This window comes from Cryptomeria japonica, chromosome 7 (genome assembly GCF_030272615.1).
Source record: "Cryptomeria japonica chromosome 7, Sugi_1.0, whole genome shotgun sequence".
Classification (NCBI taxonomy): Eukaryota; Viridiplantae; Streptophyta; class Pinopsida; order Cupressales; family Cupressaceae; genus Cryptomeria; species Cryptomeria japonica.
This window is the reverse complement of record NC_081411.1, coordinates 251,515,326-251,527,680: the sequence shown is the minus strand read 5'-3', so window position 1 is coordinate 251,527,680 and position 12,355 is coordinate 251,515,326. Positions and strand designations below refer to the sequence as shown.

Here is a 12,355-nt window from a genome sequence, read left to right as displayed (position 1 = left end):
CCTTCAGTCTCGTCCTGACCAGTTACTCTCTTTTTGGCCCCTAAGAGACTCATTCTATGGGTAGTCCCTATTTATCTCTCTAGATCGGGTTGCTTCTTCTCATAGCCTCCTTCCTTCTTCTTCACTGTATCTGAGCAAGGATATAGGGTTTTCTTTCTGGTTCTTTCCCTATTGAGCTCTTGAATCAGTTTTCTTATTAATATATATATCAGTGGCTTGCCACTTTTGATTAAAAAAAATAAAAATAGAGCAACAAATATCCTAGAAAATATGAGTTATGATAAGTTGGAAGTGGATTCTATGTTTATGCATCTTGAAATTGAAGACTTCCATTTATTTTCAAAGATCATTAATTCAGAAAAGGTAACTTGTTGTTAAGTGACCTTCTCATTGATGTTGAACAAAATCTAGCTCAGTCATTGAGGGATGCAATATTAATACTGACAAAGGTTTTCCCGAAGAACCCTTCTTACCTGAACACAACAAGGGAGAAGAAAATGAGAATGGTTTGGTATCTGTCTTATGTGTTCAAGGATTGTACAGTTCTAGCAGATTCATGGTGATTATAGAGCATATCCTAACTGGCATAGCCTAACTGGTCTAGCCTTACCGGTACTGCCCACCCAGTTTAGCTTAACTGATAACATAGTCAACTATCTCATGAATCGGTTTGCAGGATAGTAAACCGGTATAGCCTTGTCAATAAGGTCATTGGGCTACCAATTTAAAAGTTAATTCTAAATGGTATTGCATACCGGTACAACTTTTACAGTTTTTCCCAACTGGTATAACTTATCCGGTAGCAGAGTCAGCTAATCAGTGATCCGGTAAACAAGATAACATTTCGGTTTAGCTTTACCAATTCTGCCCAACCGATTTAGCTTACCCAGTAGCAAAGTCAGTTTTTAAAGTGATTCGATAAATGGGATAGCAAACTGGTATAGTTGAATCGGTATAGCCTGAGACTGAGGGAGCATTAGGGATCATTCAGGCAAGTTTTCAACTCTCAAAATCTCTTCTATTCCCTACCAGCACAAATAGAGTTGTAGAAGCGGATCTCTTAGCATATGTGGGTTGCGACAACACTTACTTAGTCTCAACTAGAATGGGGCTCATTTTGGCAAATTTTCCTCAACTAATGAAGTTAATCATTAATGATAAAGTTGTCAGTTGCATTAATGCATATCAATCTTTAATGATCTCGCAGATTATTTTGCATGGGTAACTTTCAAGTGCCCTATTTTTTATTGTCGATTTTTCCTTACCGGTTCACCCCATCCGCTATAGCATATCCAGATTTAACAAACCAACTTATTGTAATCCGGTATAGCTTTTCTGATTTGTCTCAACCAATACCCTTACCAGTTTAGCATAACTGATATAGCCTAACTGGTATTGTTTAGTCGTTCATCGCAACGGGTTTACCCTTATCAGTAGCAGAGTTACCTGCACAGTGAACTGGCAGCCAGGACAACCTACCGGTAGACAAGAACAATGCGATGCTCAAAGTTCGGTAAGGTCAATTTTTTGAAGTCTGAGATGTTGAGGTTTTGAATATATTTTTTAGTATTTTGGCACGAGTCCATGTTTGTAACCGTATCATCAGATTTGATGCATATAGTTACTTTTGATGTAATTATTTTTCACACATGTATTCGGGGGATGGCTTTTGGTGGGTGGAAGGTTTTTTGTCTATTCCACCCCGATTTGTATTCTCAGGCTATGATTGGAGGTTTTCTTGCTGGCTCTTACCTCCAGGAGCCCTTGAACCAGTTTTTATTAGTTATATTATTAATATATCAGTGGCTTGCCACTTTTGCCAAAAGAAAACAAAAAAGCTCAACAAGCTAAATCGTTTCTATTCATCCATTATTGTTATATTCTTCAATGACAAAAACTAATAAATATTCTATTAATTCTATAATAATCTAGAATTATTAACATCAATTATATTAAAACAAAAATTGCAAGTTATGAAAATTAGTGTATTAAAAATCTTATTTTTTTTAGCAATTTATATAAGGTCTACATGACATTATAATTCACATTGATTGTAGTGTCCAAGACATTAGGAAAAGAAAGCAAAAGACCCTTTTAAAATCAGCAATATTATACAATTTATTTTTATGTCTATGTATGATTTAAATTATATACCCTGCCTCCTACAAGATTTAAACTTACGACCTTTTAAAAATAAAAATTCTCAACCATTAAACATTATAATAAACCACATTACACAAACATGCGTCCATCATTGGTCACCTTAGTTTTATAACAAGAAACCCTAGAATCAATGCTTTTAGAGAGATAAATAGAAAGCTAATATAGGAATATATAAAACCTGGTTTCAATAAAATTCAGTCAGTTGGCTTTCCAAATTTTCAATCCACGCCTCAGCAGGATGATTATCTGTCTCGAGGAACGACAATCCTCGTGTGTAGGCCTCCTCTAGAAATTCATTCTCCACTCCCCACAAACATGGGGACTCATACAAACCCATGTCCCACTCGAACAACCACTCCATGCTTTCAAATGATTTAGAAGATTATAATGGAGTTCTCTGTTCACATACCTCTCCAATAATGCTATCCAAAGAGACTGACGATTCACACAATAATTCATGGGTTTTCTTCCTCTCAGTCGAATTCGAGCTTATTATGTCTTGTGATTCATGAGATTGTACCAAACCATTATTGAAATCAACACCCACTGGGAAGCAATTCGGAGTGTTGGCTTGAGGGTTCAAATTTAACACACCATCCAAATGTTCCAAAAACTCATGTACTTCTTCTTGAGGCACATCAGGGGTGAGCCACTCTCTTTCTATACCTTGATTTGAGAAAAGAATGACCCATATTCTTCCTCCTTATTCTGGGGGCAATAACTAGAAGATTTTCTTGTACTTGACATAGATTGATGAGAAACATTCACCTTGTTCATAGAGTCATCAGAGCTAATGACTTGTTCAGAAAGGTTGAGCATGGCCTTTTTTCCTCTAATTTTTTTAGCTTCACGATCATAGACAATCGTAGCCTCCTCGGATGAGTTGTAAGTTCCAAGCCAAACCCTAATTCCCTTGATGGGATCTTTGATCTCTGTAGCCCATTTTCCAGAAGGACGTTGCCTCAGCCCTCTCCACATGTGATGTGCCCTCCTTTCCTTCTCCTTTCCTTTTCTTGCCACACTTTTCTCTTTTTTCTGGCAATGAAGATCTGCTACATCATTTAGCCTAGGCAAGGCTTTAGCAAGATGATATTCTGAAAATTTGTCAAAGCTTATCCATGAGGCTCTAGAAGTGGTTTTTCGGCCATTAGCTTTTCCGGGTATCAACCCTGATATTACGCCTCCTCCACACATTTTCTCTATGTAAATAAAATCAGGTAACTGAGGATTTCTATCTGCTTCAACCTAGAAACCGAGGCTTCATTTAAACCATCAGAATTTCCCTTCCTGCCAGGTTTGAAAACCAGGATAAGCCAACTCTAAGGAATCGTGGATGGATTTGAAAACTCAATTATTAGCAACTTGTATGAATCATGCAATGGATTGCAAGTTGGTACCCACTAGTCCACATCTTCAACTAGATATTTGCATATGTGGGGCACTATTTTGCAAGTTGCAATAATCTATAGATAAGTTCACATCTCTGAACAACCATGTTTACTTCTCCCTTAAAATAATACAATGGAATCTAACTATTTAGAGTTCTTAAAGGTTTTCACTAAAGAGACCCAAAGAACCGGGCAATACATGTTGTAGATTCATTCCAAAGATTGGTGTGTATGTACACCGTTCAGTGCAGCAGTAATTTAATTTGTTTGGCAGATTCCTTTCTTAAACGTCCCTTAGATCTACTGTAATATAGGTTCATATAGAATTGATTTTTTGGTCTACCATTACGTTTCCTCTTCTTTTAAGGATGGGGAAGAGGGACACAAAGTCTTACCTACTGAATAGTGGAAGGAATATGTACTTTGATGTGTTTTGAAGAAAAATGGAACCAAAATGTTGAAATGGTTGAAGACAATCATGAGTGAGGTTTGTGGTTTATTGGAACTTTTGTGAGACCAATATGACTTTGTTGGTTCCTCTAGATTGTCCACAACTGCTAAAGAATCTAGTAGGATGAGATGTTGTACGATGTGGTTTTGTTTGTTTTTGATTTATTTTTCTATTAATATGCTTGAAAATATATCTATGTTTAAATAATGATAAAATAATATAGATTTATTTGTATATATTTTGAGTATTCAAATCAATTTATAATGTTATCTATTTTTTTTTTAAGATATAAATTTAATCTTAAATCTATAAATTCAAATTGAAGGATAGGTTTAGGTCAACTCTTTCTCAAATATCTATTATATTCTAATTTAAGCATTAAAATATACAACTTGTATGATATAGAGTTGTATAATTAGACAAATCTTAACTTATTTTAATCATATAATTCTAGATTATAGAAGCATTACAAAATTTTTACATGATGTGAATGCTACAATGGTATTTACATGAAATTGGCAATCACAACACTATACATACTGTATGGCTGCTTGGTATGTTTCCAATCACTATTCTAGAACTCTTCCATCAAAACTAGGGGTTTGACCAAAAGAGAGTTATCCTTGCATAGAAAACACTCAAATGTGTTTCAAATCACTATCAATTATTTATTATATATTCAAACACTCATGCAAGTGGAAATTTGAATGTGCAAACCATTTTGATCAAATCCATGGGTACACATTGTTGGCAAATTGGAGGAATTGATTATGTGTTGCATTGATGTTTTGTCATTGATGGCAACACTAACTGTTTTGGTTGCTTACCGATTCCCAGTAGGTTCCTGTAGAGAGGTTGGATTATGATATTGATTCGGTATGCTCTGGTATGCTCTGGTTTGGATATGTCATTCATGTTATTCAGATGCATATCACGATCAGTTGGTTAGGGATTTGATGGCTCAAAAGTTATCATTTGTTCTAGTAATCCATTTGGTCATGGTAAGGGTTTTACTGATAGAGTTTTATTGAAGATCTTTTGATGCACTTGATAATTGGTGTTGGTGCGGCTTCTAGATGGCTTTCGAGATGTTATTGGTTATCCTGTTTGTGTTCCTATTGATCGGTGGTGTTGCATTTAGGATCGGACCTAATGCTATCTTATTCTGCTAGGTTATGGACCAATTTATGTAACGTGTTGGTGGATGATCTTGGTGAGTTACCGGTTGGATCTATTGATTGGATTATGTTGTTTTAGTCTTAGGCTGACTTGGTTGATCATTGGATTGCGGGTTTATGTTATTAATTTATTGTATTATCTTCCTAGAGGCCGACCTAATTGTTTAGGTCCTAGGTTAGTATAAATATGATGTAAGATCTTTTTATAGATCGTGGGTTTATGGGATATAGGATTACCTGTGTGTGAATAATGTTGTAATCATATGCAGAGGTTTTGATCAATCATAGATGATCAAATTGGGTTGGTGAAAGAGGTTTAAGACCTCCGATACTAAGCTTAACCAGAACTGTACTCAGGCACAGGAGATGTTATTCTTGCAGTTCACTCTTGTTTTCGGATTGTAGTCTAAATTTATTTTGTAGTCAGTGAGGCTACTTTTGTGATGAGAAGTGCACTCTAGGATGTTGGCCTTCCTGCATGTGCAGGCCCCTCTTTTTGTAATCACATACTTACTACAAAAGTATTATCTGACTATGGGTAGGCTTCCCACCATGGTTTTTCCCTTTATCGGGTTTTCCACGTACAAATCTTGCTGTTATCTTTTGTGGATGGTTGGTAAATGTTTAGTGGTTTATATTTGTGCTTAACTTTTATATCTTCTATTCCGGTATTTGGTTTATGTATTCCGGTAATAAGGATTTAAAACTTAAAGTTATATAATCTATTGACAATTGAATCAACCCCCCCTCTCAGTTGTCCACCGGTTATTTGAGCTGTCTAACACACATTGTTTCTATAAACATGTCTAGACTTGCTAGTTTGTAAACAACCTAGAGAAAAGCTCAATATATTAGCTCTAGGATATTGACCATTTGGTAAAATCCAAGGCTTTGATATACTGTGAATAAATTGGAAACTTTTGAGACAATCAACTAAATGTTGAATCTCACACTAATTACTATATTTTGATAAAACTGTATAATTTTAGTATTGAATTTGTATTTCATCCTTACTCAAGTACCCATTAGTTATGCTTCTTTATTCTTGGTGTTTCTTATTTTAGATAAGATTTATATTAGAGCGGAAACCACGAGGACTCTATGATTATAACTATTGAATTATTAATCCAAATGCTATCATCGACTTTTAATTATGTGTTTTTTTAATGGTAGATATTTAATTAATGGTTAAGGAATAGTATTTTTTATTAAATTGACTAGGTAATGTTTGACAAAAAGAAAATAGTTTCCTGGTTGAATCATTCATGATGTGTAATTTTTAATTATTAATACTTGTGATGCATAAAAGTGGAACCACGTAGCTAAGACCTAATCCCACTCTTATACGCACATTGGAATATGAAAGAGCCCAGGGAGATATCTCACTTTGACTACTTGTAGAGGAGAGAGAGTCAACAAATATCTCTTAGGGTTTCTATTCCTTTGTTGTAATATAGAGGAGGTGTACAAAATATGATGCAATAACCAATAATGCTAGAAGATGAACAATGAAGCCAACATAAACTAAAAATGCAGAATCTGATTGAATAGAAACTGAGAACCTGAACACAAAGTAGGGAGGGGAATCCAGATGTGCACCTGTGCTTAAAATTTGGAGCTGACTAGGCAGGACCAGAGCATTGGGCGCCTTGGTCCTTGACACTACAAGAGGCTAAAACTCCTAGATCTAGGATTCTAAAGATCTAAAATGCAGAACTACCAAAAAATGTTGAAAAACCCAGAGAACCAAGGCGCCACACCCTAGTCCCTGAAGACTGAGATCAAATTGTGAGGTTTGATTCGTATCTGTGTGCTCTTTCGATTCCAAAAATCATGCATGCACTGGATTCATGTACCTACACCTACAAGTTAAAAAAGGGTGTCTAGGTGGCTATATAGAGTTTTGTCTTAGTCAAATCCCTTGTTTTGTTGTTTCTACCTCCATAAATAGCTGACAATGTATTGAAAATGTGTGTGTAAGAATATTGTGTGTATGCAAGATCCTTAATGAGCAAGAAAGTAGATCTAGAGTTCTACCCTACGCTTTGGAGAGCAAACCTAAATGATTGTAAATGTAAATGTAAGTGCTTCATATCATAGATGAAATAATGGATCTAAAGCATGAATGTAGATTTGAAAATGAATATTATGAAGCTCATACAAAGACATGGAAATAATATGAAACCATACCAAACCCTAAGAGATGTTGGCATTATGTTATCATTGATGTCAACCGGTATGGAATGGTCACCAGTGAGTAAGTAGTGGTGACCAGTATGGGTGAAGTAGGTAATGATGTCAACCGGTATGAAGGATAGAGTGTGTAAGTAGATAGAAAAGGTATGTTATCAGTACACATGAAGTGCAGCATCTACCAGTAGATCAGGACCACCGACAAGCAAGCAAAGAAGCAAAGAAGAACAGAGGGATGTGATCACCAGTAGACAAAGAGAAGTATAATGCAATTGGTAAATGAATTCAGTTGATGAACTAGCATGTTTTATGGAAGGCTGAGTTGATCCATTGGTAGAGAAGAGGTCAATAGGAATGAAGGTCCACCGGCGAAGTTAGTTATACCGGTAAGGTGTGTTGAACAGATAGTGAGTCTTGGTCGGTGAAAGATGTCAAACCAACTTTACAGTCTAAGCATAGGTGGATGTCGTCAAGTATGAAAAGTGGACACTAGGTGGCAAGCACACAAAGGTCGGTGAAGTGTTCATCGACGTGATATTTGACAAGTAGGTCAACATTAATGAAGAATCTGCAAATCATGGGATGATGGTGGGATGCTGTGGCTCGAGGGAGATAGAGTGGCAAGGTGATTGATTTGACCTTGTAGGACAATCTGATCCTTGTACTCGTTGTCTGAAGGAAACAACCGAGCTATTAAAGGTGATTGATAGAGCAAAACTGAAAAGCATGTTGCAGATATCTAAAAAAGGAAAACATGCATTAGAAGGCAAGGATATGGTAGTGTTGTTTGATATGATGTAGATCACCTTTCCAGAAAAGGAGATCTGATCGGATTTGATGCGGATTGAGTTGGTAGAGGAAAACCCTAAGATACCATCATTTGAATGTTGCTTCTGGTGAGAACCCTCACATTTAAATATGTGAACTCGAGATTCAAGATAGTGATGTTGGATACTAATTGAGAGTAAGAAGAGAGATTGAGAAAGAAGAGAGACTATCTGCCTGATTTCACAAACAATTAAAGTGTGGATTTAATAGGATGAACCGATGAGAGGTTCTAACCGACAGAGATAGAATATTCGGTAAGTTGTTATAATCTTAATAGTCAAGCGTACCAGTAGATATTGAATGGTTAAGAAGGCATCCAAGTGTGATATTGTGTAAGCTGAGGTTCTAAGAAAGAGAAGAGAGGCAAAGTGTAACCAGTAAGAGATCAGAGAGAGCAATCTGATAACCGATAGAAGGAGTGGTGAAATAGAGGAAGGTGATAACCGAAAAACATCAATTGATTAGGTCTTGCAAAACTCATTTGCAACTAGGTGCTATCATTGCATTAAAATTATCTTTTATTGTATTAAACCGAGTTGGTGCTTGGTACAGGGGTTGGTGCTCCTTGGGTTGGTGCCCTAAATCATTTGTAATATGTTATTTCATTGTGAGGCTAGATTGGAGTAGTATACTCCGGCAGCATTTCTGATCGAGGTTTTTCCCATATAAGGTTTTCCTCATACATTTGGTGTTGTGGGTTATCCATTTGTGTGTTTTCCTCTTTTGATATCCTCTCATATCTTACTGGTTTGATTTCTTAGTGTTTAGGTTGTTAACCGATACTCAAAGCCTTGTTTAAAGAGAAGATTTTAGGTACCACTGATTCACCCCCCTCTCAGTGGTACATTATGTTCAACAATTGGTATTAGAGCCTAGGTTCCTAGTTGATTAAAGCTTTCTCTAGCTTGCGTAGATTCTGGTCAAAGAACACAATTGAAAAAAATGAGTCTGCCTCCTCAAAAGCCCCCATGTTTGATGGATCTCACTATGCCTTCTGAAGTAGGAGAATGGAGACCTATCTTTTCTCTCTTGGTTTTGATGTGTAGATGTCTCTCAAGGATGGGTATACTATCCCTCAAAAGCCCCCATGTTTTATGGATCGCACTATGCCTTCTGAAGCAAGAGAATGGATACCTGTCTTTCCCCTCTTAGTTTTGATGTGTGGATGTCTGTCAAGCATAGGTATATTGTCCCCAGTGTTCCTCCCACTGATATGGATCCTAAGAAGGAGTATGAGAACAATGCAAAGGCTAAACATGCTATCTAAGCGGGTTGTCAAATAATGAGTTCATCAAGGTCATGCATTGTGCATCCGCCAAGGAGACATGGGATAAATTGCAGAGATTATTTGAAGGAGATGGCAAAGTCAAAGAGGCCAAGCTGCAATCACTGAGAGGTCAACTTGAAGGCTTGAAGATGAAAGATGAAGAAAACATTGCAAACTACCTTCATAGAGTAGATGAAACTGTGAACACCATTAGAGTACTTGGAGAGGAAATTGTTGATGAAATTATTGTCAAAAAGGTACTTAGATCTCTCACATCTAAGTATGATACTAAGGTTTCTGCCATAGAGGAAGTGAAGGATCTGAAAACCTTCAGAATGGATGAGTTATTTGGCTCCTTAACTAGGCAAGGATGATATTGCTCAGAAAGAATCTAGTGAAGACTTGGATGTAGAGGTGGCAAACTTTGTTAGAAAGCTCAAGAGAGGATCCAGTAAGTATAAAGGAAAGTTACCACTCAAATGCTTCAACTGTGGTAAAGTTGGACACTTTGCTGCAAAATGTCCCTATAATGAAACTGGTGAAAATGAACAAACATGTTTTGGCAAATATTTCGGTAAAAACAAAGAAAAGAAAGTTTACCAGCAAGAAAGAAGAAGCTACCAGAAGCAGAATAGCCTATATATCATTGAGGATGATGCCACAGGTGAAGAGAGTGCATCAGAATATGACTTCCATGAAGATGAAAGAGAATTTAATCTCTTTATGGCACTAGATGAATCGGTTCTAGAAGAAGAGGAAGATGAAGACATTGAAGCTGAAGTGGATCTAGAAGGCAAGCTCATAAGTGCTCTTGAGGAGTTAAGTAAGACAAGAAGAGATCTCAAGTGAGTCAAGCTTACTACTGCAGAAGAACAAGATCACCTGAAGCAATATTTGGATGAGTCCAATCAAGTGATTTTTGACTTGAAACTCCAGTTGGAAGAAGCCAAGAGGATATGTGAAGTTACATCCTCTGATCTGATGAAAAAGGAAAGACCTGGAAGAAGAAATAGTGAATCTTAGAAAGGAGCTTGAAAAGAGTAAGGATGAACGGAAAATGAGGAGCAAATATGAGGGTAGCACAGAAGCCTTGGACAAGATATTGAGAAAATAGAAGCAATCTAAATATACTGATGGCTTAGGATTTGAAGAATGACAAAGTTGAAATAGAAAAGATACATCCGGTAAGGAGATATAGTTTACCTCTTCAAGTGAAGGTGAAGAGAAGAAAACATTCACAATAAGCAAGGATACCAGTAAGAAGACTTATGCAGAAGTTGTTAGAAACCGCCACACAAACTGGTATGCACAATCAATGAACCAGTGGCCACATTCAATGTACTGGAATGCAAATCTTAGGAGAAATGCAAAGGTTGATCATGAAGGATTCACTAGAGTTAGCAGCATGAAAGGAAGAACCCCGTTGAGACAGACGTTTGCAGGACCAAGGCAACCTAACCAGTATGTTCCAAACTTTCACGGTTATTGTTACCAATGTAAAAAATTTGGACATAGGTTAGCTAACTATAGATTAATGAATAAGCCCACTGCAAGTTATGAAAATAGAAACTATTTTTCTGCACTATGGGAGATGAATGTCATCTGCTATCAATGTAATGGATCAAATCATAGAAGTCAATCAGTTTCCTACAATAAATTTTCAAACTCATCATTTAATATGAATGCAAAGTGTTATAGTTGTCATGAGCTTGGACATATTCCAAAGCATTGTAAAAACAGGAAAATCAAGCAGAAGAGGACAACTCCTGAATAGGAACCAGTAGTCAAACTGGAGCATAAAATTGTAGTTGACAAGAAGAAGGAAACTCAATCAGTTTGGGTTGAGAAAGAAAAGAACAAAGAAGAACTAAGTCTGATAGTGTAGACTGTCCTACATGTAGAAAGAAGAAACTTGTGGGTTGTAGATAGTGACTGTTCCAACCACATGACCGGTGATAAAAAGAAATTTATCAAACGTGAAGATTGGAATGGTGGCTCAGTGAGGTTTGGAGAGAAATCATCTATCAAGATAAAAGGGAAAAGGTACTCTAAATATTGATGGAAAATTGAAAGCTTATGATGTATATTATGTGGAAGGCTTGAAGCACAATTTTCTGAGTGTGAGTCAGATGTGTGGCAAAGGTTATAAATGCACCTTTGATTCTATCGGTTTCCAGATAAAGAAAGAGAGTATCAGTCAGGTTGTAGCAGAAGGCAAGATGACAAATGGAAATGTATATAATCTAAAAGAATGTTTTGAATCCTAATGCATGTTGGGACAAGTGGATGAAAGCTGGTTATGGCACAAAATATTAGGCCACATAAATTTTGATAATCTAGTTGCAGTAAGCAAAAAGGGTTGTGTGAGAAATATACCACCCATCATCAAATTGGTAAGCATATTTTGTGATGAATGTGTGAAAGGAAATCAAACTAAAGTGAGCTTCAAGATAAAAGAACACAACACCTCAAGACCACTTGAACTTATACACACAGATCTATGTGGTCCAACTAGGACAAGAGCTCTTGCCAATAAGAGATACTTTATGCTCTTCATTGATGACTATTTAAGAATGACATGGGTCACTTTCCTACAAGATAAATCACAAGGATTTGATAGATTCAAGATCTTCCAAAAGATGATAGAAAAGGAAAGTAGATGCAAGATGAAATGCCTAAGATCCGACTGAGGTGGAGAGTTCAAATCAAATGAGTTTGAAGATTACTATGAGAGACATGGAATTAGAAGACAATACTCAACCCCTAGGACACCACAACAAAATGGTGTGGTAGAAAGGAAGAACAAGACAGTCAAGGAGATGGTTAGAACCATGTTGAATGATGCAAGTTTACTGGATATGTATTGGAAGGAAGCAGCTCATATTGC

At 36.6% G+C, this 12,355-nt stretch overlaps 1 protein-coding gene across 1 annotated transcript; it reads right to left on the bottom strand.

Moving 5' to 3' along the window:
• Positions 1-2,823: 2,823 nt before the first annotated feature.
• On the bottom strand, positions 2,824-3,357 carry LOC131054523 (ethylene-responsive transcription factor RAP2-3). The gene has a single exon (XM_057989054.2). The coding sequence runs from the start codon at positions 3,355-3,357 to the stop codon at positions 2,824-2,826; it is 534 nt and encodes a 177-aa protein (XP_057845037.2).
• Between the last annotated feature and the right edge of the window lie 8,998 nt (positions 3,358-12,355).